The sequence below is a fragment of the Rhinoraja longicauda genome, chromosome 27 (genome assembly GCF_053455715.1).
Source record: "Rhinoraja longicauda isolate Sanriku21f chromosome 27, sRhiLon1.1, whole genome shotgun sequence".
Taxonomy (NCBI): Eukaryota; Metazoa; Chordata; class Chondrichthyes; order Rajiformes; family Arhynchobatidae; genus Rhinoraja; species Rhinoraja longicauda.
In genome coordinates, this window is record NC_135979.1 from 9,082,197 (window position 1) to 9,108,997 (window position 26,801).

The 26,801-nt window shown below is 47.0% G+C and overlaps 1 protein-coding gene across 1 annotated transcript in view; it reads left to right on the top strand.

Annotated features, from left to right (window-relative positions):
* Nucleotides 1-18,079: 18,079 nt before the first annotated feature.
* LOC144606907 (exostosin-1-like) overlaps nucleotides 18,080-26,801 on the top strand; it is a 219,473-nt gene continuing 210,751 nt past the window's right edge. Inside the window, exon 1 of the mRNA XM_078423388.1 lies at nucleotides 18,080-19,958. Within this exon, the coding sequence (XP_078279514.1) occupies nucleotides 18,967-19,958 (992 nt within the window). The 5' untranslated portion in view covers nucleotides 18,080-18,966. The remainder of the gene's footprint in view (nucleotides 19,959-26,801) is intronic.

Genomic DNA, 26,801 nt, shown 5'->3' on the forward strand with positions numbered 1-26,801 from the left:
TTAAATTCCTGCCTGGTCCATTACTCCTGTTTTTAGAGCAGATTGAAAGATTGGAATGGGTAGCTCATATCAGTGCCTTTCACAGGGAAACATGACAGCTGGTGATGTTCGAGGGTTGTTTTTGCAATTGGATACTTGTGACCAGTGGTGCCTCACTGTGCCAGTGTTGCCGTCCTTGAGAAATAAGGAAGAGAGTTCAGTGCCTTGGCATTTCAGGTCAAAGACTCTTTATTAGAACAGAGAAAGAAAGAAAATGGTTTGCTTCAAGTTGCAGAGCAAGTGAGGGCAGTGGTTGAATTGGGTAAGTTTCAGTTTCAGTTTAGCTTACCCTCACGTGTGAAAAGCTTTTGTTGCGTGCTAACCAGTCAGCGGAAAGACAATACATGATTACATTCGAGCCATTTTCAGTGCATAGATACATGATAAAGGAATAACGTTTCGTGCAAGATAAAGCCAGTAAAGTCTGATCAAAGATAGTCCGAGGGTCACCAATGAGGTAGATAGTAGTTCAGGACTGCTCTCTTGTTGTGGTAGGATGATTCAGTTGCCCGATAACAGCCGGGAAGAAACTGTCCCTGAATCTAGAGGTGTGAGTCTTCTACCCGATGGGAGAGGGGAGAAGAGGGGGTGGACAGGGTGCGACTCGTCCTTGATTATGCTGCTGGCCTTGCCGAGGCAGCGTGAGGTATAAATGACAGGAAATAATCGTGATAGGTTGAGACTCGGCTGCTTTGGGTGTGAGTTTCTGATGGTACCATTAAAGGGAATGAAAGAAGTGTGACACAAAGAAGCTGGAGTAACTCAGCGGGGACAGGCGGCATCTCTGGAGAGAAGGAACCGGTGACGTTTTTTCGGGTCGAGACCCTTCTTCAGACTTGCGATGCATTGCAAACAGATGGTCAGGATGCCCTAACGGAGAGGGATAAACTGAGCCGCACAAACAGGCAAATGACTCATGGTCCAAGAGTGGCCCGGTCTGATATGGATTGGGAAAATGACTGATTGGAGCTTGGAGAATGCAGTATCGATTCACGAAGTCTGGAATGTGCCCAGAGGCAAGACAAGTTGCTGTTCTTCAAGCTGGGCCTCATTATAACAGTGCAGGAGGTCACTAAAACTTATACCGGGAGTGGGTTAGAGAATGGAAGTGCCAGGACACTGAAAGAGTGGGGTCACCTTGTGGACTGGACCGAGCAAGCAACAAACGGAATGAATTACGGTCACAATACAAGATGGAGTAAGGGCATTACTCACAAAATCATGGCTGTAAAAAAATAAAGTTGGAACTGGGGAAATGAATGTTGCTATTTATAAGCACTGCACTGCTGGAAGTCAGAAATAAAGACAGAAAGTGCTGAAAATACTTAGCAGTTCAAGCAGTATCCAGTGGAGAGATAAGCAGAGTTGATCTTTCAGAGATCACTGTTCATCAGAACCAGATAAGTTTTTTAAAAATACCAGCACGTATTGTTGCAGAAAATGAGAGGGAGTAGAGAGGACAAAGGAATTATTTACAGTGGTGTGGAGGCCAGAGAGCCTGAACAATGTCATAGAGCCATAGTCATAGAGTGATACAGTGTGGAAACAGGCCCATCGGCCCAACGTGCCCACACCGGCCAACGTGTCCCACCTGCCCGCATTTGGTCCATATCCCTCCAAACCTGTCCTATCCATGTACCTCTCTAACTGTTTCTTAAATGTTGGGATAGTCCCTGCCTCAACTACCTCCTCTGGCAGCTTGTTCCATACACTCACCACCCTTTGTGTGAAATAGTTACCCTTCAGATTCCTATTAAATCTTTTCCCCTTCACCTTGAACCTATGTCCTCTGATCCCCGATTCACATACTCTGGGCAAGAGATTCTGTGCATCGACCCGACTATTCCTCTCATGATTTTATGTATCGGTACATGTGACAATTATAAACCTACTAGACCAAGTGGACCCATTGGGCCCAAACCTCTCCTGCATTGGTGCAGCACCCTCTCCCGCCCCCCACCCCCTCTTCCCCCCCTCCTCCCCCTCCCTCCCTCTCACCCTCCCCTCCCGCTCCCCTTCCCCTCCCCCTCCCCACCCACTCCATCCCCCTCAACCCCCCTTATCCTCCCTCCCCCCTCCTTCCCTCCCTCCCTTCACCCTCCCTCCGTTGGAGATAGATTTACATTTTAAAATGTGAATAACTTAAAAAATATAACACCGATTTTAATGAAGCTTCTTCCATGAGCACCAAAAGGATGACGGTGAGTAAGGTGGGCCTAAAATTATCACGCTATCATGTACCATTTTGCCTGTAGTTCAGGAGCAAATAAACAAACAAACGAGAGTTTTAGTATATAGATACCAATACCAATTTATGCCAGCTCTCAGAGCAATCCCAGCAACTCTATTCCCCCAGTTATTGGTGTTTAAATAGAGAGGGTTTATTGCTTAAATTGAGAGGATCACCAAGATGGTGCAGAAGCCTGGTGGCCCTTTGCATGCTGATCCCAGACATGGATCTGCTATCATGCATTAGAATTGCTCCACTCTTGTAAATCTTTATCTCAAACAGTACTGTGTACCAATTATCTTTCAATATAACTTCTTGTATTTTCCATGTTCTTTTCAAACTCAATTCATCCTTCTTTGTCTACTCACTGGCTTTTCATTCTCCGATCTGAGTTTTTCCTTCATCTCTCTCGATAGAGTCATAGAGTCGTATAGCGTGGTAACAGGCACTTCGGCCCAACTTGCCCACACCGGCCAACTTGTCCCAGCGGCACTAGTCCCACCTGCCTGTGTTTGGCCCGTATCCCTCCAAACCTGCCCTGTCTCCCTTTTCTCCGTCTCTCTTTCAGATGCTGTCAGGGCTATCTATCTCTCCAGTTGTGTTAATATCAATCCACAAAACAACTTCAAGTATGTTGCTGGGCTTGAAACTCTTTCAGTGTAATGATCAAAAATATTTTGACTGTTAAGGTGATAGATACAGCTCAATGGCTGATAGATTGAAGTCATTTACGGATGGTCTCGCTAGCCAGTTCTGACTTCATCAAGTATCTGGACTGTACACTCAAACAGCAAAGCATATGGCTACGACAGGGTGGCACGGTGGCACAGCAGTAGAGTTGCTGCCTCACAGCACCAGAGAGCCAGTTCCGATCCAGGCTATGGGTGCTGTCTTTATGGAGATTTTACGTTTCCCTGTGACTGTGAGTTTCCTCTGGGTGCTCCAGTTTCCTCCCACATTCCGAAAACATGCAGGCTTGGAGATTAATTGGCTTCTGTAAATTGTCCATGGTGTGCAGGATGGAACTAACGTGTGGGTGATCACTGGTCGACACAGACTTGGTGGACCGAAGGGCCTGTTTCCATGCTGTATCTCTAACCTAAACTAATATAAACTAAACTAAATTAGCTGTGTATGAAGGAACTGCAGACCAAAGATACTAGAGGAACAAGATAAACCACTCCATTGAAATCACCTATACTGAAGTGTAGTATGCAAAGGAGCATAACGTCCGCCATTTTAGTAGGCAAAACCCGCCGTTCGCTATGCCTCTCGTAGTGTAATCAGTGTCTTGGGGGAACAGTATGTGTGATGATACCATTAAAATGTAGAATATATCTCAGCTATCAATTCACAGATTTTTGTTATTTTTCTTTTCAAATGTTTCTGCAAGTTTCTGCCTACTAAAATGGCGCCATGACATACTACGGTTTTTAGGGTTGAGTGGTCTATCTTGTTCCTCTAGTATCTTTGCTGCAGATGCTGGTTTAAATTGAAGATAGACACACAATGCCAGAGTAACTCAGCGGGACAGGCAGCATCTCTGGAGAGGAGGAGTGGGTGACCTTTTGGGTCGAGACCCTTCTTCAGACTGACTAACTAACTAGAGATGTTTGGCATAAACCATCATGATGCGTGATTATTCTGTACATTCTTCTGTACAAAATTCTGCAGCACTCTTCTTTGTGTGGATCAGGTTTTGAGTGGGGTTTCTTCTTCAAGTAATATTGGTGAGGTATATCCCACAGTCCAAATGGATCGCCAGTGATTGCATTAATATTGATTTACTTCTTGAAAACTCCATACTATTAATTTCATATTGTAATTATATTGATTGATGTCTGGGACATTTCAGTCAAATGACCTACTCACATTTAAAACCATCCATTAAGCTTCTTATCAAGCACTTAATCACCAAGCGAGCTGAAAGGGTTAAGTTACAAAAACATTTCTTAAATTTGATTTATCGTTCTTTCAATTTGGAAGATGAGGGCATATTAAATCAAGGTCTTTAAGACAATAAAGAGTTTCAGTGTGGTAATCCCCTCTGGTGGGAAATCCAAAGGGAGCACAATCTATAAATTAAAGCAAGGCCATTTTAAGAGCAAAATCAGGAAGTTTATTGTCACGTAAAGGTAAAGAAGCTCGAATTCAAAGGTTTGAGACGCTTTCTGGCAAATGAAATGTTGTTTTCAGTAAGGGCAGCACAGTGGGGCAGCTGGTAAAGCTGCTGACGTACAGTGCCAGAGATCCGGGTTCGATCCTTACCTTGGGTGCCGTCTGTGCGGAGTTTGCACGTTCTCCCTGCAACTGCATGTGTTTCCTCCGGGTGCTCCGGTTTCCTCCCACTGCAGAGGATGTTTCGACTAGTTTAAATCAAAATCAAATGTAATTACAATTAATTATGTGTGGGACAGTGTTAATATGCGTGGATCGCTGGTCGGCGCGGACCCGGTGGGCCAAAGGGCCTGTTGAGACCTTGGTGAGACCGCACCTGGAGTATTGTGTACAGTTTTGGTCTCCTAATCTGAGGAAAGACATTCTAGCCTTAGCGGGAGTACAGAGAAGGTTCACCAGATTAATGCCTGGGATGGCAGGACTTTCATATGAAGAAAGACTGGGGTTGGAGAGGCTAGATGCAGGAAGATTGTTCCCGATGTTGGGGAAGTCCAGAACCAGGGGTCACAGCTCAAGGAAAAGGGGGAAGTCTTTTAGGACCAAGATGAGAAAACATTTCTTCACACAGAGTGGTGAGTGTGTGGAATTCTCTGCCACAGAAGGTAGTTGAGGCCAGTTCATTGGCTATATTTAAGAGGGAGTTAGATGTGGCCCTTGTGGTTAAAGGGATCAGGGGGTATGGAGAGAAGGCAGGTACAGGTTACTGAGCTGGATGATCAGCCATGATCATATTGAATGGCGGTGCAGGCTCGAAGGGCCGAATGGCCTACTCCTGCACCTATTTTCTATGTTTCTATGTTTCTATGTTTCCACGCTGTATCTCTAAACTAAACTAAAGATGGTTACAACGCAATGAGTTTGGGATCCTCAGAAAACAAATTAAAACTGTCTTCTCATGTTTTTTATTCTACTTCATCACCGTCTGCAAAACAATGACAAAGAAAAAGAGTGGTAAAAAATAAAGATAGATACAAAATGCTGGCGTAACTCAGCGGGTCAAGCAGCATCTCTGGAGAAAAGGAATTGGTGACGTTTCGGGTCGAGACCCTTCTTCAGACTGAGAGACTGGGTAGTACCAGCAATGAAGACCTTCTTCAGATTGAGAGACCGGGTAGTACCAGCAATGAAGACCTTCTTCAGATTGAGAGACCGGGTAGTACCAGCAATGGCTGTGTCGCCAACATTCTGTCCTTTCCTTCTTTGTGTTTAAATAGTATGTGTTAAATGTATGTTTTAAATGTTCTTTAGCTTGTTTTATGTGGGAGGTGGGGAGGGGGGGTTGGGGGAAACGTTTTCTCATCCCTTACCTCGATGGAGATGCGATTAATTTTCCCGTATCATATTTCCGTCCGCACTGCGGCCTAACATCGAGGAGTTGGCGGCCTCTGCTGGAGCCCGGCTTTTGAGCGCTCCACCGCGGGGAGCCTACGGGACGTTAACATCGCGGAGCCCGCGATCCCTTTGCCAGGGATCGACCTCGGAGCTCCAACCTTAGGTGCTGCGGACTTACATCACCGAGCCCGCGGTCTCTGGTCAGAGACTGACATCGGGAGCTCCAAGCCGTGGGAGTTTCGACCGCCCCGACGCGGCAGTTTCGATCGCCCCGATGCGGGAGCTTTGATCGCCCCGACGGATGGTTCGACTGCTCCGACCGTGGGAGAAATAAAGAGGAAGAAGTTTTGGACTTTTTTTGCCTTCCATCACTGTGAGGAATGTGGGGAATCTGCTGTGGTGAATGTTTATGTGGACTTTTATGTCTTGTTGCTTTTTTTTCTCCATGTGGCTGTATGGTAATTCGCTTATCACTGTACCTTAATGTGACAATAAAAGACCTTTGAAACCTTTAACTTTGGTGTAAGCCAGCATCCACAGGGCCTTCCTACATATGTTGTCTGGTAAAAGATAAAGATTGGTCTGAGTTTAGAGGGCTGTTAAGAGTTAAGAAAATATACGGCCCGTCGCACAAAAACTGAGTCATTATCTGCAGGTCACTGATCTTGGAAAGATCTGCTTTTTTTCATTTAACGCCTTCCATGTCATGGTGGTTTCTCATTGTTGAAATTAGCATTAATTTTTCAATCTCTTCTGTAAGAGTGGGATTTGATAGCTCATCTAAGACCTGCTAATGATTTTTTTTTACAAAAACGGAAAATGCTGGAAGCACTCAGGAGGCCAAGCAGCATCAGTGGGGGCAGAGACGGAATCAACATCATGTTAAGGATCTCTCATCAGAAGTGGAACAGGGGGAAAACAGGCAGTAGGCCATTCGGCCCTTCGAGCCAGCACCGCCATTCAATATGATCGTGGCTGATCATCTAATATCAGTACCCCGTTCCTGATTTTTCCCCAAATCCCTTGATTCCTTTAGCCCGAAGAGCTAAATCTAACTCCAGTGAATTGGCCTCCACTGTCTTCTGTGGCAGAGAATTCCACAAGGTTATTTAATTAACTGAATTTAAACTTCACGGCTGCAGTGTTGAATTCATATCTCTGGTTGACTGTTATGAGTATTCTACACAGCTTTTAGAAAAACTACATTGGCCTTGAGATGAGTCTGGTGCAGATTCACTTGGATATTAGCCAGGATCCAAGAATTAGACTATGAAAAAGAGGTTAATTGAATCAATCTTTCATTCTCAGGGATGCAGAAGATTTAAGGTTGATCTGACTGTGATTTACGGATTGACAGGTTCAGAAAAAACAATATTTTGCACCAGTGGGGATTTTGGAACAAAGGGAGTGGCTGTTCTTTGGTTTTAATCAAAGTCAAGTCAATCAATAGGTGACCCCGGGCAAGGAGGTTCCTTGATAGGCCGATTGTTGGCGAGAGCCAGTGTGAGCCCAAGAGGGACACATCTTTGCGAATTGTGGAACAGGTCAATGGACCTTTCATGGAGGAAGGGAGACAGGGAAGGGGAAGAGGGAGAGGAGGGGAGGACGGTGTTTGTAGAAGTTACCTAGGATTAGAAAATTCAACGTTCACACTTGAATTTGTAAGCTACCCAAGCGGAATATGAGGTGCTGTTCCTCTAATTTGCGTGTGGCCTCATTCTGGCAATGGAGGAGGCCTAGGACAGAAAGATCAGTATGGGAATGGGAAGGGGAGTTAAAGTGGTTTGCAAATGGGAGATCCAGTAGACCTTGGCACATTGAGTGTAAGTGTTCAGCAAAATGGTTGACGAGTCTACGCTTTGTCTCGCCAATGTACGGAAACATTTATTGGGAACACCAGATGCAGCGGATGAGGTTAGAGGAGAAGCAAGTGGACCTCTGTATCATCTGGAAGGACTACCGGGGTTCCTGGATGAAATCAAGGGAGGAGGTTCAAGGACAGGTGTTGCATCTCATGCGGAGCGGGCGGGATGGGTGGGAAAGGATGAGTGAACCAAGGAGTTGCAGAGGAAGCAGTCTCTGCGGAAGGTGGAAAGAGGTGGAAATGGGAGGATGTGATTAGTGGTGGGATCACGTTAGAGACGATGGAAATGTTGATGATGTGTTGAATTTGGAGGCTGGTGGGTGAAAGGTGAGGACCAGGGGAGCAGTGACCTCGTTGCGTCTGGGGAGAGAGGGAGCAAGAGCAGAACTCCGGGACACAGAAGAGATGTGGGTGAGGGATTCATCAATGACCGCTAGGGGAGGGGGAACCACGTTACCTCAAGAATGAGGACATCTCGGATGTCTTCGTAAGGAAAGCCTCATCTTAGGAGCAGACGCAGCGGAGATGGAGGAATTGGGAGTGGGAGATCGCATCTTTGCAAGAGGAAGGATAGGAGGAAGTGTAGTCAAGATAACTGTGAGAGTTGGTAGGTTTGCAGTAGAAATTAGGGCTGGGCCATTTGGAAATGAAATGAGGAGAAATTTCTCCACACAAAGCCACTTAGAGTTCTGTGCACAAATGCATTCCCTTTAAAAATGTACCATATCATGTGTGCTAGCTCTACTGAGCTTTTTCTATCTCAATATATCTTTGGTTATTTTGTGTTTCCTATGTCAGGGGCATTTCTGCAATGAGTCCAAGCCTAGTATGAATTGGTCGGAGCACATAACTTCATATAGAGGTTCGAACATCCCACTGGGAGAGCAGATTATGCTATCGATGCACCTTGCCTTTGTTTGTAAATCTCTCCAATTTAATAAAAGTGACAAATCCATCAGATGCCAAACATTAGGAGAGATTTAATTTTAGTTAGTAATATTTTGAAGCCTTGGAGAAATTGCCTTTTTTTAAAAAATCAAGTCACAATTGGGAATAATGTTGATGTCAAAATAAAATGTCCCAATTCTCAAACACTTGACATTTTAATTATTTTTTTCACTTGCCATTGTAATCTTTCGAGATATCCACAATGACTTTGAGATATTATTTTTAAAAACCCATATCAGGTATCTGTGATCTTCAAATTAACAGTGCCTTGTCTTACAGTTGACACTGCCGAGTCAGGGAATATTTCTGAATTAACCCGTTAACAATGCTGGGATATCTGACTGCAAACAGGGCAGCAATCAATGCAGATACTGATTGATTGAATGAATGAATGAATTAAATGAAATATGCACTTTTGATTGACAGGGCGGCACGGTGGCGCAGCGGTAGAGTTGCTGCCTTACAGCATTCGATCCTGACTACGGGTGCTCTCTGTACGGAATTTGTATGTTTTCCCCGTGACCGCGTGGGTTTTCTCCGGGTGCTCTGGTTTCCTCTCACACTCCAAAGGCAGACAGGTCTGTAGGTTAATTGGCTTCGGTAAAAATTGTAAATTGTCCCTGGTATGTAGGATAGTGATGTGGATCGCTGGTCGGCGCGGGCTCGATGGGCCGAAGGGCCTGCTTCTACATTGTATCTCTAAACAAAACTAAAAATGTAGCATGGAAACAGGTCCTTCAGCCCAAGTCCATGCCGACCATCAATCACCCAATGACACTAGTTGTATGTCTTCTCACTGTTAACATTCCATTCCCAACAAATTAAGAGCAATTTACAGAGGCCAATTAACCTACAAACACGTACATGTTTGGGAAGTGGGAGGAAACCGGAGCACCCAGAGGAAACTCACATGGCCACAGGGAGAATGTGCAAACCCCACATAGACAGCATCCAGGGTGAGGATTGAACGTGGGTCTCTGGCACTGTAGGGCACTGTAGGGCTGCAGCTCCCCCAGCTTCCTTGTCATTCTTCCTTGTTCTCAGAGTAGACGATGACAGAATCGACCATGGGTTTTATTTTTGTCTGAAACGTCTCGTTCTGGGAGAATGCACAACACTCATCTATGAGTCGGAGGAAAAGGAGAAAGACAAAACGAAGAGAGGAAAATAAGGAAACCAGGCAGCAATCATCAGATGTGCCATTACCTTCAATCAAGTGTGGATCAAATGTCGCAAACTGCTGGAAAAACTCAGCAAGTCAGGCAGCATCTGTGGAGGAAAATGGACAGAATATATTTCGGGTTGGGAACCCTTGTTCAGTCCAGCTAAAATGTGACGTCTGTTGTGGGGTCCTGTCAAATAGCAAACCGTACACATGAAGAGTCAATATAGGGGAAATGTAACAAAAATCCCTTGCTAGATAGACACTATTGCAATATAAATAAAATACTTTACCTTCAGTGCATATATCACACTAACCTCCTCTCAGTTCAGCCATTACTATTGAGGTGTGAATGGCACTGGGAATGAGCAATGTCAGAGGAGATCTTGGCTAAGTCATAATCTTGTGTTTGAGTTTATTGCCTCGAAATATATAAATACACTAGACAAAGTGGACCCGTTGGGCCCAAACCTCTCCTGCATTGGTGCAGCACCCTGTCCTCCCCCCCTCCCCTCTCTCTCCCTTCTCCCCCACTCCCCCCTTCCCCCCTCCCCTCCCCTCCTTTTAAACTTTAAAATGTGAATAACTTAAAAAATATAACACCAATTTCAATAAAACTACTTGCATTATCACTAAAGTGACAATGGTGAGTGAGGTGGGCCTAAAATTGTCGCGCTATCGTGTACCGGTTTGGCTGAAGATCAGTCACAAACAAGATAACAAACGAGAGTTTTAGTATATAGATAACAGACAAGCTCTGAAGATAATGGGAATGACACATTATTCCCATGCAGGCACTACTGAGGGAGATGCATTGGCCCAGAGCCCTGTGACACTTCCTGTCATACAATCATGGAGTCACGCAGCGTGGAAACAGGCCCTTTGGCCCAACCTGCCCACGCCGACCAATATACCTCATCTATTCCAGTCCCACCTCACTGTGTTTGGCCCATATCCCTATAACCCTGTCCTATCCATGTACCTGTCCAATTGTTCTTTAAACATTTTGATAGCACCTGCCTCAACTACCTCCTCCAGCAGTCAGTTCCATACTTGCCCCGAGGAGGCCAAGTCAATGGATGATTTTAATAGAGAGATAGATGGATTCTTGATTAATACAGGTGTCAGGGGTTATGGGGAGAAGGAAGGAAAATGGAGTTAAGAGGGAGAGATAGATCAGCCATGATTGAAAGGCGGAGTCGGCCTGATGGGCCGAATGGCCTAATTCTGCTCCTGTTACTCATGAACTTACGAAATATGACTTGTGGTGTACTTAGGTAGCAACGGAGCATCTGATTTATGGCAATGTACCAACCCAGATGATCTATTTTTTTGCCACTTTTCTTCTACGGACGATCACCCTGGCCAACACTGTCAGGGCTAATCTAATGGCATTTGTAAGCAGTTTATGCATCAGCACAGACTGTCAAATTCCACCCAATGTAATAGACAATAGACAATAGGTGCAGGAGTAGGCCATTCGGCCCTTCGAGCCAGCACCGCCATTCAATGCGATCATGGCTGATCATTCTCAATCAGTAGCCCGTTCCTGCCTTCTCCCCATACCCCCTGACTCCGCTATCCTTAAGAGCTCTATCTAGTTCTCTCTTGAATGCATTCAGAGACTTGGCCTCCGCTGCCTTCTGAGGCAGAGAATTCCACAGATTTACAAGTTGTATAGTTGTATACAATTTACAAGTTGTATAGGACTGCTGCAAGTTGCAGCAGTCCGATACAAGTCACATGTGCTCACCAGGGACGGCCGTCTCGAGGTGCAAATGACAAGCAATGGGAAATCATTAAGTCCAGAAGATAGACACTGAAAGCTGGAGTAACTCAGTGGGTCATACAGCATCTCGGGAGAAAAGGAATAGGCGACGTTTCGGGTCGAAACCCTTCTTCAGACTGAGAGTCTGGGGAAAGGGCAACGGGAGATATAGACGGTGATGTAGAGAGATTTAGAAAATCCGGATCCCATCCGGATCCCTACAGAGACCCACAATTGCTCGTTGATTTGCACACTTGGACTTTCAACCGTGTATGCTCTGTCAAACTGAAAAGTTGCAAAAAGATGGACAGAAGAACAAAAGTTCTCTTAACACACGAGACCTGACCTGATTCCTTTCTCTTGAGCACTCTTGCACAAAACAATGTAAAATCATTTTCCGTTCCAATTGCTGCTGCACCCTAATCTAGCCTCCCCTCACTTGCAATCTTGCTTGGCTCTTTTCCAGACATGGCTTGTCCTCCCACCAGGTGCAATTATAGATTTTTTTCTTAAATGGCTTCATTAAAAATCAGATAGCTTGACTTGTGAGAACTATACTGGGGCCTCTGCATATTTTGATACTATTTTCGTTAATTACTGCGTGGCATAGTAGCTGGAAGCAATGAATGGAATAGAACAGGGTACAACCCTGATATAGGCTATGGTTTCACAATAGTTTATAAGTATAGTAGGAATAAAAGTGGGATACAATGGAGCAGGGAACTGAGGCAATGTGTTGTCTGAAGAAGGGTCCCGACCCGAAACGTCACCCATTCTTTTTCTTCAGAGATGCTGCCTGGCCCACTGAGTTATTCCAGCACTTTGCATCTATCAATATACTGTTCAGTTAGGTAACCACAACATGGAATAACAATATATTTTTCTCAATTTATATTTTGGGATCGTGTAAGGCCAATAATTATTGTCCATCCCTAACTGGCCTTGAGAGGATAGTGGTGTGCCGGGATTTGAACCGCTGCAGTCCTGTTACAGACTTTTAGACTTTAAAGATACAACGCGGAAACAGGCCCTTCGGCCCACCAGGTCTGCGCCGACCAGTGATCACCCCTAACGCTAGCTCTATCCTACACACTGGGGACAATTTACAACTTTACTGAAGCCAATTAACCTACAAACCTGCATGGCTTTGGAGCGTGGAGGGAAACCGGAGCACCCGGAGAAATCCCAGGCGGTCACAGGGGTAACGTACAAATTCCGCACAGTCAGCAGTTGTAGTCAGGATCGAACCCGGGCCTCTGGCGCTGTAAGGCAGTACGTCTACCTAGTGCCGTCCCTAGCACTGTGCCATCTTGGCAAAATCCAAGCTGGGCATCAATGTGCAAGTTTCAGTGAGTGCCATTTAATAGCACTGCCGGTGGCATGATTCATCACATTAATGGTGACTCGGGGAAGGCTGACCGGGTGATAATCAAAGAGATCAGATTGCTCCTGGGTTTTTTTTTGTGAACAGGACATATCTGGGCAATTTTCCACATTGTCAGGTAGATGTCAGTGTTGTAACTGTACTGGCACAGCTCGGCTGGAGGGGCAGCTCGTTCCGAAGTGCTGGAATGCTGTTTGATCCCATCACCTCTGCCATATCCATTGTTGTCAGCTTCCTCTTGCTGTCACATAGAGTGGAAATAGTCTGAAAAAGACCGAAAAAGTGGAAATAGTCTGAAAAAGAGTGGAGTTGGTTGATTAATTGTCCGCTATTATTGCCAATTAGATGTGATAGGACTGCGGTTGGCTGTGAGATTGCTTACCTCTGCCCATTGTAATCTGTTTTTTATGTTCATCATCACTTCCCTGGACTGACACCCTCTTCATTTTAGGTATGCCTCTTACTGTTTAGATTTTACTTAAGACTTTAGAGATACAGCGCAGAAACAGGCCCTTCGGCCCACCGGCTCCATGCCGACTGGCGAACAACCCATAGACCAGCTCCATTCTACACACTCGGGGCAATGTACAATTTTTACCAAAGCCAATTAACATGGGCTTTCCCCGGGTACTCTGGCTTCCTCCCACACTTCAAAGACGTACAGGTTTGCAGGTTAATTTGTCTTTGGTAAAAATTGTAAATTGTCCTTAGTATAAACGATAGCATTTGTGTACGGGGATCACTGGTTGTCACTGACTCAGTGGGCCGGGGGGCCTATTTCCGTGCTGTATCTCTGAACTAAACTTAATTTACCTGCAAACAGGTACACCTCTGGAGTGTGGGAGGAAACCGGAGATCCTGAAGAAAACCCATGTCATCACAGGGAGGACTTACAAACTCCGTACAGACAGCGCCTGTAGTCAGGATCGAACCCGGGTCTCTGGAGCCGTGCCACCCTATTGCTGTGATGGAGATTGTGAGGAGTGTGGAATTCTCTGCCTCAGAAGGCAGTGGAGGCCAATTCTCTGAATGCATTCAAGAGAGAGCTAGATAGAGCTCTTAAGGATAGCAGAGTCAGGGGGTATGGGGAGAAGGCAGGAACGGGGTACTGATTGAGAATGATCAGCCATGATCACATTGAATGGTGGTGCTGGCTCGAAGGGCCGAATGGCCTCCTCCTGCACCTATTGTCTATTGTCTATTGAGTGATTCCCTGAGCATGGCTTTGACAGGCTGCTGTTCAACATGTCCGTGAGAACAGTCCTCCTAGCGTATCCTCCAGTCCCCGGGTGTTTATGCAGAGTTCTTTATCATGTCTGGTATGACATTTATCAGGTACAAGGGACATCAGGCACAATTGTGGAGAATCACAATCTCCTCCATTTGGATAGAGATTTTTGGAGTCACACTGAGAGGTGAGAGGGCCACTTACCTTTCTGCAATGAAGTTCTGCAAAGTTTTCCAGTATCTTTAGGAGGGCAATTATTGGCCTGGGGTACATGAGGATAGTTCCCAATCTAAAGACTTACACTCATAATCTAGAGACTAAATTCTGAATCTCAGCACACCAATTTCAAAAGTTAAATTAAATGTATTTAATTACTATTATAAGAAAATAACTGCAGATGCTGGTACAAATCGAAGGTATTTATTCACAAAATGCTGGAGTAATTCAGCAGGTCAGGCAGCATCTCGGGAGAGAAGGAATGGGCGACGTTTCGGGTCGAGACCCTTCTTCAGACTGAAGAAGGGTCTCGACCCGAAACGTCGCCCATTCCTTCTCTCCCGAGATGCTGCCTGACCTGCTGAGTTACTCCAGCATTTTGTGAATAATTACTATTATTATTAATTAACTGGATGGGAATTTATTTCTGATTAGTTTAGTTTTGTGATACAGCATAGAAACAGGCCCTTTGGCTCATCGAGTCTGCATTGGCCAAAAATCACCCCGCACACTAGTTCTATATTCCAGTTTTTTCCATCCTACACGCCAGGGGCCTTTTACAGAAGTATACATGTATGATTTTCTGCAAAATCATTTATAAATCATGGACAGTGGAAATCCAGGGATTTTGCGGTGTATGTCGCTGTCAATTAAAACGAGTCCCACTGATCCCCGAACTGCTGCTTCACAATGGAGCTGTTCAATTATCCATTCTATAGCATTCACTGTTACCCAAAGAGATTCACTTCCGACGGAGGTATGTATTTCACAAAATGCTGGAGTAACTCAGCAGGTCAGGCAGCATCTCAGGAGAGAAGGAATGGGTGACGTTTCGGGTCGAGAACCTTCTTCTCGACCCGAAACGTCACCCATTCCTTCTCTCCTGAGATGATGCCTGACCTGCTGAGTTACTCCAGCATTTTGTGAAATAAATACCTTCGATTTGTACCAGCATCTGCCCGACGGAGGCTTCCTACGAGGTTCATTATCAAACGTTGTCTGATATTAATCGACAACAGACAATAGGTGCAGGAGGAGGCCATTCGGCCCTTCGAGCCAGCACCGCCATTCAATGTGATCATGGGTGATCATGGCTGATCATTCTCAGACAGTACCCCGTTCCTGCCTTCTCCCCGTACCCCCTGACTCTGCTATCCTTAAGAGCTCTATCTAGCTCTCTCTTGAATGCATTCAGAGTATTGGCCTCCACTGCCTTCTGAGGCAGAGAATTCCACAGATTCACAACTCTCTGACTGAAAAAGTTTTTCCTCATCTCAGTTCTAAATGGCCTACCCCTTATTCTTAAACTGTGGCCCCTTGTTCTGGACTCCCCCAACATTGGGAACATGTTTCCTGCCTTTAATGTGTCCAACCCCTTAATAATCTTATACGTTTCGATAAGATCTCCTCTCATCCTTCTAAATTCCAGTGTATACAAGCCTAGTTGCTCCAGTCTTTTATACAAGCCTAGTCGCTCCAGTCTTTCAGGAGAGAAGGAATGGGTGACGTTTCGGGTCGAGAAGAAGGGTCTCGACCCGCAACGTCCCCCATTCCTTCTCTCCTGAGATGTTGCCTGACCTGCTGAGTTACTCCAGCATTTTGTGAAATAAATACCTTCGATTTGTACCAGCATCTGCAGTTATTTTCTTATACTTCCGACGGGGGTTCCTACGAGGTTCATTATCAAACATTGTCTGATATTAATGAACACCAACTCATCTGCTACATTATCTTCAGCCTGGTCCATCATCAGACAATCTATTGTTATGTGTCGCCTGACATTCAGAGCCCTTGCTGACTTGGAGTCAATATTTCTTACTCACATAACATGCTTATCACTCGTTTCCAGTGATGGATTCAAAGGACTATGTTTTTTCCTTCCTGACTACGTCAATCCAAAAAGACTCTGTATTTCCCAGGGTGTTGTAATCAGGCATTTCTTGGAAAAGAATGCACACAAACAACAACCTGAAAGCTACTTTATGCAGATACAGCAGTAGGCAGAGAGGAACCTTAATCTGGAAATGCCTCAATCAATCTTTCCTCAGCATTCTGTGATATATGATCACCTTTTTCCCCTATGAGTGTACTTCTCCAAATGCAGCTTCGCCAGTGAGGTATCCCACTGCTGTGGATACATTTTAGACTTACACAGTGTAGAAACAGGCCCTTCGGCCCACCATGTCCATGCCAACCAGCGATCACCCCGTACCCTAGCGCTATCCTACACGCTAGGGACAATTTACAATTTTACCACCTAGCCTCCATACCTGCATGTCTTTGGAGTGTGGGTGGAAACCAGATCACCCAGAGAAAACCCACGCGGTCACAGGGAGAATGTATAAACTTCATACCGACAGTACCCGTAGTTAGGATCAAACTCTGGCGCTGTCAGGCAGCAACTCTAATGCTGCAGCATTGTGCCACCCTAGTGGTAAAATACAAAATACAAATCTATACGTCTTTGGGAGGTGGGACGAAACCGGAGCACCCTGTGGAAATTCATGCGGTCATAGGAAGAACGTGCAAACTCCAGAGAGCATTCGAGGTGAGGATCAAACCCGGGATCTCTGGCGCTGTGAGGCAGCAGCTCTACCAGCTGAACCACCGTGCAACCCTCAACATTATTTTACAGCAGAATCCCCCTTTCCACTGCAAGGTGTCACTGTCCAATCACCTGTGAATGCAATCCTTCCATATTTAAAAAGAAAATCTTCTTCAAGCTGCAGCTATATCAGGCGCAAAGTGGTGGGTCGGGCAGCGTCTCTGGAGAGAGGAATACGTGACGTTTCAGGGTCGAGACCCTTCATCAGACTAAGAGTCAGGGAGGGCGACACTATAGATGTCTGTATCTCTATCTACACCCTGCTGAGTTTCTCCAGCATTTTGTGTCTATCTTCGATGTAAACCGGTATCTGCAGTTCCTTCTTACAGAGATGTAACTGGCTTGCAGGGTTGAAACTGAGTTGCACAAAAGAATGAAAATGTGCATCTTAAATACTGCAATTTTTGCAAAAAATATACACTCAGTACGGTTGCCTCACCAAACCTGTTGGGCAAATGCAGACATTCCCAATTCGACAGACCACTGTCCTGCCCCGAAAACGAGTCCTGAGTGAAAATCTCATTGAATTTCCCCACCTGGAATCTCAACACATCTGGAGTGACCAGGGGGCTGGGGTGAGGGGCAGGGGGGAGGAGGCTGGGAAGAGGGGGGGGGGGGGGGAGGGCTGGGATGAGGGGGGAGGGGGTGAGGAGGGGGCTGGGTTGAGGGAGGAAGGGGGCTGGGATGAGGGGAGGAGGGGGCAAGAGGAGGGGGCAAGAGGAGGAGGGGAAGAGGAGGAGGGGGGAGAGGAGGGAGGGGGGGAGGAGAGGAGGGAGGGGGGAGGAGAGGAGGGAGGGGGGGAGGAGAGGAGGGAGGGGGGAGAAGAGGAGGGAGGGGGGAGAGAGGAGGGAGGGGGGAGGGAGGGGGGAGGAGAGGAGGGAGGAGAGGAGGGAGGGGGGAGAGAGGAGGGAGGGGGGAGAGAGGAGGGAGGGGGGAGGAGAGGAGGGAGGGGGGAGGAGAGGAGGGAGGGGGGAGAGAGGAGGGAGGGGGGAGGAGAGGAGGGAGGGGGGGAGGAGAGGAGGGGCCCATTCAACCAATGGCCATCAATGGAAGGCGGGCCATGAGCGGCTGACTGACGGGGCAGGCGACCAATGGGCGCCGGGGGGTGGGGGGGAGAGGCTGGAATGTTGGTGGAGCCAAGGTTCGGAAATGGAATGTCTGGACACGGCTACACCTGAGCGCCGGCGCCGCCGACACGTCCCGCGCCCCCAGCGCCCCCTGCCCCGGCCGCCGCTCCCCCCGCTCCACGGACACTCCGCTACGAGCCGCGGCCGGAGTCAGCAACACCAACTGCAACACCAGCAGCAGCAGCGGCAGCAGCAACAGCGGTAGCTAGCAGCGTCGGCAGCGGCAGCGGCAGCATCTCCTTCTTCCTTCCCTAACAAGCAACCCCCCCCCCCCCACCCCTCCCTCCCTCCCTCCTCTCCACCACCACCACCACCCCATCTTCTCCTCCACCGCCTCTAGGTCCAGCCTCAGCGGCCAGCAGCAACAGAAGTGGTAGCAAGCAGCGTCGGCAGCGGCAGCGGCAGCATCTCCTTCTTCCTTCCCTAACAAGCTCCCCCCTAACCTCCCTCCCTCCTTCCTTTCTTCCCTCCCTCCCTCCTTCCCTCCTTCCCTCCTTCCTTCCCTCCTTCCTTCCCTCCTTCCCTCCTTCCTTCCCTCCTTCCTTCCCTCCTTCCTTCCCTCCTTCCTTCCCTCCTTCCTTCCCTCCTTCCCTCTCTCCCTTCCCTCCCTCCTTCCCTCCCTCTCCACCTCCACCACCACCCCATCTTCTCCTCCACCGCCTCTAGGTCCAGCAGCCCCACCAGTAGCAGCAGCAGTAGCAGATGCCCCCGGCTGCCCCATGCCAGGCTGGGCTGGCTGTCCCTCTGCCTCACGCCTCCTCCTACCCTCTCTGGGGGATGCATCTTGTACCAGCGGCAGGGCCGGGGTGCGGGAGCGCTTGAGTTCTCCTCCTCCTCATCATCCTCATCATCATCTTCCCGGGGAGAGCGGATGGTCGCGGACACATGCAGGCCAGGAAGAAATACATAGTGACCGCGTTCTGCGCCAGCTGGCTCTTGCTTTTCTACTTCGGGGGAGCGCAGATCCGGCAGCTGAAGGTCCCGTCGCGGAGGGGGAGGCAGAGGAGCGAGGAGGAGGTGGTGGTGGTGGGGGAGGAGGTGGTGGTGGGGGAGAGGAGGAGGAGGAGGTGGCCGGCGTGGGACGATGAGGCGACGCTCAGAAGTTTCCTGGAGAGGTCGGAGGGGGACGGAGGGGGGGACGTGGAGCTGCAGGAGTCCCCCAAGACCAAGAGGGAGGGCAGGACGAACGTGTACAAGGACAGCAGGTGCCGGATGGAGACCTGCTTCGACCTCCCTCTGTGCGAGCAGCGAGGCTTCAGGGTATACATCTACCCTCTCTCCAAAACGGACAAAGTTTCCGAAAGTTACCAAAAAATCCTCTCCTCTGTTCAAGAGTCCCGATATTACACCCCGGACCCGCTCCAAGCCTGCTTGTTCATCATGGGCATAGACACTTTAGACCGGGACCAGCTTTCCTTGCAATACATTCACAACGTCGATGCCAAAATCCAGAGTTCCCCTTTGTGGAATAGCGGCAGGAACCATCTGATCTTCAACCTGTACTCTGGAACTTGGCCTGACTACACAGAGGATCTGGGGTTCGACATTGGCCAGGCCATGGTGGCCAAAGCCAGCTTCTACATGCAGAGGTACAGGCCGCACTTTGACGTCTCCATCCCCTTGTTTTCGAGGGAGCATCCTCAGAAGGGTGGCGAGAAAGGCTGGCTCCTCTCCAACAACGTCCCACCCAGGAGGAAGTACCTGTTGGTCTTCAAAGGGAAAAGGTACTTGACTGGAATTGGATCTGATACCAGAAATGCCTTACACCATATCCACAATGGCAAGGATATTATCTCGCTGACCACCTGCAAGCATGGAAAAGACTGGGTGAAGCACAAAGATGGTCGTTGTGACCGGGACAACCAAGAGTATGAGAAGTAAGTGGATGACTGCTACATTGTCCAACTCGTTTCATTGTACCGGCCCATCAAACGTTATTTCCAGATAAACTTTTAGTGTTTATTCATTGTCACATTTTTGTTGGGGGAAAAAAAAATACATTGTGCGTTATGAGATACTTTGTGCGTTGGCCATCAATTTTGTTGAACACCCATAGAGAATTGGGGTGGGTGTGTGAATGGGAACCATGGTTTGGAAGTTTGTGAAATGTAGTGCAAGGTTTTGTTGAAGTGGAACATTTTGCTTGTTCTGTTCTTTTTCATGGCGGAGGAGATCAATAGCAGACATGTTAAACTGGAAATGTGTTGTTGACTTCTGATGCCTTGAGTAAGTTGGAGTTTCCATCAAATCTTGGGACTTGACAACGCAATTGTAACATAAGAAATCGTCTTACAATAAAACATAGGCCACCTGGCCCACGGAGACTCTGGCAGCGTGGAGCAGTTTGGTTTGGTTTATTATTGTCACGTGTGCTGAGGTACAGCGAAAAGCTTTTGTTCGCATTATATCCAGTCATGAAAGACGAATGGAATGTTGGCCTTCATAACAAGGGGAGTTGAGTATAGGAGCAAAGAGTCCTTCTGCAGTTGTACAGGGCCCTAGTGAGACCGCACCTGGAGTACTGTGTGTAGTTTTGGTCTCCAAATTTGAGGAAGGATATTCTTGCTATTGAGGGCGTGCAGCGTAGGTTTACTAGGTTAATTCCCGGAATGACGGGACTGTCATATGTTGAAAGACTGGAGCGACTAGGCTTGTATACACTGGAATTTAGAAGGATGAGAGGGGATCTTATCGAAACGTATAAGATTATTAAGTGGTTGGACACGTTAGAGGCAGGAAACATGTTCCCAATGTTGGGGGAGTCCAGAACCAGTGGCCACAGTTTAAGAATAAGGGGTAGGCCATTTAGAACTGAGTTGAGGAAAAACGTTTTCAGTCAGAGAGTTGTGAATCTGTGGAATTCTCTGCCTCAGAAGGCAGTGGAGGCCAATTCTCTGAATGCATTCAAGAGAGAGCTAGATAGAGCTCTTAAGGATAGCGGAGTCAGGGGGTATGGGGAGAAGGCAGGAACGGGGTACTGATTGAGAATGATCAGCCATGATCACATTGAATGGCGGTGCTGGCTCGAAGGGCCGAATGGCCTCCTCCTGCACCTATTGTCTATATTGTCTGTTACACATGAATACAATCAAGCTGTCCACAACGCAGAGGGTACAACATGCATTAACCCTATCAACCTACTTATTCCCCTATAATCTATTCTCCTGCATGCCCATTATCACGACCTGATTCCTCCACAGGTCACCTATACTAGGGGTAACTTCTCACAATAACCAATTAACAAAAACATCCAACGCCTCTTTGGATTGTGGGAGGAAACTGGAGCATCTGAGGGAAAACCAGGTGGTCAGGGAGAACATGTAAACCATTCATAAGGTCACAGTTATATGACCCAGCTTGGGACTAGATTCAATGGATTGTTTATATACATAACGCTTTGGCTCTTGGAAATCCCCCTCCCATTTCCCACCTTGTCTTGTCGAGCAAATCTCCAATGATGGTGAAGCCGGTTGGAGTGCACAGCGGAGATCTCTGTAGCCCCAGCTTTATTCCACTCTGCATGCAGTTCAGTTACTCTCCCTCTTGACACATTAATGACGAGGCACTTGATACTGAAGTCGGAGACATACAGCGTGGAAACAGGCCCTGCAGCCCAACCGACCAACATGTCCTGTCCACATTTGTCCCACCTGCCCACGTTTGGCCCATATCCCTAGAAATCTGCCCTGTCCGTGTACCTGTCCAAATGTTTCTCAAATGTTGCCTCAACTACCTCCTCTGTCCGGCAGCTCGTTCCATACTCCCATCGCCCTTTGTGTGGGGGGGAGCGGGGGGGAAGGGGGGTGTATTTAAAATTTTTGGACAGAGATGCAGGATAGATGTAACGAAGGAGACATTTAAATGCAGGGCTGAAAACCGGGATTGGAAACAGAACGTTAAAAGTATCGGTTTGGTTTCATTTTGGAAGAGGAAGGCTGCTGGGAATGTCGGACTTGAATCGGGGAAAACACTGTGGACAATAATGGTAATGGGTGAATTTTAGTAGATGTGATTGAATCACAAACCATTGACTTTTATAGGGGTCTAATTTTTATATGATGTTCGCAATTGGCCAGAAATATGGGGGAGAGCGTTGTCTTGTGGAAGAATAATCTCGCTTCAGCACTATCGTCAAAAGCAAGAGGTGGCAGATGTCAAAACCTTTAAGTGTGATCAGTTCCTGCAGAAAGGAGTGGATTTTACTCCTCAAATTGGCCGTATTTCTGAACCTTGCATTACATGCTACTATTAGTTAGCATGCTGTTTCATGGCTAGGTGCGGAGTTAATGAGTGTTTTGTTCAGTGAGGTTCTGAAGTTAATAAATTGTTAGGAGTCATGGACTTCGGTTTATTGATATTATCTCTTAAAAAGCAAGCAATATTGCCATTTAATAAATGAACTTGCTGTTTAGGTTAATGTTACATGTAAAGGACATATTTATGTCCCTGATTATAAAATAACGAGAGGAATTATAAAATCATGAAAGGAATAGATTGGGTAGACGCACAGTCTCTTGCCCAGAGTAGATGAATTGAGGACATACGTTTAAGGTGAAGGGGCAAAGATTTAATAGGAATCTGAGGGCAATCTTTTTCACTCAAAGGGTGGTGGGTGCATGGAACAAGCTGCCAGAGGAGATAGTTGAGGCAGGGACTATCCCAATGTTTGAGAAACAGACTGGCACATGGATAGGACAGGTTTGGGGGGAATATGGGCCAAACGCAGGTAGGTAGGACTAGTGTAGATGGAACAGGTTAGCTGGTGTGGGCAAGTTGGGCCAAAGGGCATGTTTCCACGCTGTATGACTGACACTGTGACACCACATGCATTATATCAATGATTATAGAGCATCACCCATTCATAAGGGCTCTCCATGCTGCCGATGGCTTTGAAATTATACGACAGGTATCTGGAATGTAGTGGACGTGATCTACTCCACCTAAACAGTGTCACTTTAAAGCAATTATTAGTCAGCTACATTTGGCCTGCGTGCAATTTACATTTTCACGAGCGTATCCATTGCATCTTCAAGAAAAGAACTAAAATCAAAATTCAGCAGCTGTTAATTGGCCTTGGGTGTAACTGTACTCTGCTGATTGTTCGTTGCATGAGGTCCTCTAATCGTGTAACTCTTGCTTTTCATTTCTATCCAATTTGCTTTCCCCTCCTCTCCTGTGGGCTTTGCTTGGAGGGGGTTCTCAGCCATCTGGTGTCTAACCAGAGGGGTTATGTTGTAGGCACAGGTGGTGAGTAGTTGCTTTATGTCGGACACTACAGATCAGCTTAAAATCAAAATGAGCGCCATCGGCCGACTTGATTCCCTTCTCCAGAATCTAAATCCCTGTCTGAAAACATGGAGCAACTTCTGAGTATTTGCCAGCACTGGGGCTGGATTCAGCCAATTCTTCATGACTCATTCTGGGATGAATCACAAGCCCCAACCAAATGATGTACCAGATTCGCACTGGGGATAAAGAAATTAAATTGTCAAGTCTGGTTGGACAGACTAAAATTGAACGCTCTTGAATATGCCCGAGATGGGGATGATTCATTCAGGTGTCTAACAATGGTCGAAGGATTTCACAGGTTAAACAGCAAGTATTTTCTCAGTTTGGTTTAGAGATACAGCGTGGAAACGGGCCCTTTGGCCCACCGGGTCCACGCTACCCAGCGATCCCCGCACGCTGGCACTATCCTACACACACGAGGGACAATTTATAATTTACCAAAGCCAATTAACCTATAAACCTGTATGTCTTTGGAGTGAGAGAGGAAACCGGAGTACCCGGAGAAAACCCATACAGATCACTGGGAGAACGTGCAAATATCCGTACAGACAGCACCCGTGGTCAGGATCGAACTGCCATCTCATCTCTGGTGGGAACAAACCCTTAAAGTAGAGAGCTAAGTAGTTGTCATGAAGGACTTCTTTGTACCAAGAGGAATCAAAGTCTCCAACACCCTTGGGGACGATGCTGGTAAGACTGCTGCCTCACAACGCCAGAGACCCAGGTTCAATCCCAACCTTGGGTGCTGCCTGCGTGAAGTTTGTACGTTCTCCCTGTGGCTGCGTGGATTTCCACCGGGTGCTCCGGTTTCCTTCCATTATCCCAAAGACGTGTGTGTTTATGGGTTAATTGTCCTAGATAAAATTACCCCTGGTGTGTGGGGAGTGGATGAGAAAGTGGGATAACGTAGAACAAGTAAGTGCGAGAGGGTGATTGATGATCAGCGTGTACTCAGTGGGCCGAAGGGCCTGTTTCTATGCTGTATCACTAAACTAAACCCTTTCAGTGCCATGGAATTTGAGAGTGCATTAAATTTTAAAAAGTTAAAGTTGTTAGATTTGCATTAAATAAATGTAGTGCAATACCGAACAAGTGTAGTAAGAGGTATAAATCAGCCATGATCTACCTGACTGGTGGGTGGGATGATTTCAAGAGGCTTTATAAGGCATTTGTATATGCATTAGTTCTACAGTGGGTGGCATATTTTACCCTTTAAAGTCCAGTGCTGGAAGTGGGCAGTGTTTCAATGAGCATAATTGTCCTTCATGGTATGTTAATGTAAATCTTTTCAAGGGCTGATGTGATGTTACTGGTCAGGCACGTCTGAGTTCCTATTGAGACAGTGGGCATGTTGTGTTGTAGCATCCGACAGCTGGTTAAACAATTACACAAGTGTCTTTGTTCTGTGATACTGCAAACACACCTCTAACTTTTCCCCAGCTATTTTAAAGAGTTTCAGAACCAAACCAGTTGGCCCACGGTTTGCATGGCAGCCATAATTATCCATCATTAGTTAATTACCGAGGCATTTGTGTGTCATTACCCAATAATGTTTTATTTGTTTTGTTCTGCTCTGAACTACAAAGACTATTATAGACGCAAATTGCTGGAGTAACTCGGCGGGGAACAGGCAGCATCTCTGGAGAGAAGGAATGGATGATGTTTCGGGTCGAGACCCTTCTTCAGACCTGAAAAGTCACCCATTCCTTCTGTCCATGGTTGCTGCCTGTCCCGCTGAGTTACTCCAGCATTTTGTGTCTACGGTTTAAACCAACATCTGCAGTTCCTTCCTATATCTAGTGCAATAATAACAATAGTAGTCTATTATTGGGTTTTCTTACGTGTACGTATGCGAGCACGTGTCTGTGTGTGTGTGTGTGTCTGTCTTAGCTTGGTAAGTGTACTGGAGGTGGTCCAGGCAGGGCTTAACCAGGGGTCGCAGGTGAGTGAACACCAGCCTCTCCAGGGACTTCGTGACGTGTGAAGTCAGCGGCACCCGTCTGTAGTCATTGGAGGAGCTGGGGTGCGTTCTCTTAGTACAGGAAACCAGGCAGGATGTCTTCCACATCACAGGAACCCTCTCCAGGCTCAGGTTGGAGATATGCTGGAGTACTCTCCACACTGGCTGGCACAGGTCTTGACTACCCTGGGGCTGACACCGTCGGGACCGGTGGCTTTGCCTGGGCAGAGTCTGCTCAGCTCCTTCCTCACCTGCTCAGCCTTGATGGCCAGGCGGGGCAAAGCAAGGGCAGAGGAAATGGACCAGTGGGATTGAGGGGGAGAGACTGTCGGGGAGCAGTGGGGAGGGTGGGCAGAGGCCCCACCATCTAATCTATTAAAAAAAAAAGTTTCGCTCATTGGCCCAGTCCTGATTGCCTTCCCTCCCCAGGCCACTGGTCTTCTTGGAGCCTGTAATGCTCTTCATCTTGTTCCACACACCCCTCGTGTTGTTCTGCTGATGTTTCCGCTACAGCTTCCTCCTGTAGCTGGAGCTGGTATCCTGTCAAAATGTGATTTTAAGTGGAATTTATCTGCAGCTTTATGTTAGTAAAGGTGATAAGACAATGAGATAAGAGTATAACATGATCAATAGGATGCTTTGGCTCTAGTGGTGTAGAACACAAAAAGATGCAGGTTATAATGAACTTGTTCAACAGGTTCTTTAGCTTGCTCAAAAGGACACAAGGTGCTGAAATAACACAGCGGGTCAGGCAGCATCCCTGGAGAATGTGGATAGGTGATGTTTTGGGTCGAGACCCTTCTTCAGACTGATTGTAAAGGGGGGGGGGTGGGAAAGAGAAAGCTGGAACAGAACCCCTTACAATCACTCTGAAGAGTCTCGATCTGAAAAAGTTGCATATCCACGTTCGCAAGGGATGCTGCCTGACCTGCTGAGTTACTCCAGCACTTTGTGTCCTTTTGTGTATTAACAAGCATCTGCAGTTTTTTTAAATTCTTTAAAAAAAAAATTTTTTAGATTCTGCATTCTTATTTAATTTATCTAATCTAATCTATGGCGGAAATCATTTTCTCACCCGATGCTTGAAACAGAGTGGAGCTGGAGGGGAGGGGGGGGGGGGGGGTATGGGGGTAGGTGGTGAGGGTTTGATTTGGTACTGATGTTATACTGGAGAGGATGCACAGTTTGGTTCTGCTGAGGGGTGTCGGGGAAGGAAAGGAATTATCACCCAGTCAGCCTCTGCAGAGGTAGGGCCTCATAGTGTTCATATCATATCATATATATACAGCGCGGAAACAGGCCTTTTCGGCCCACCAAGTCCGCGCCGCCCAGCGATCCCCGTACATTAACACTATCCTACACCCACTAGGGACAATATTTTACATTTACCCAGCCATTTAACCTACATACCTGTACGTCTTTGGAGTGTGGGAGGAAACCAAAGATCTCGGAGAAAACCCACGCAGGTCAC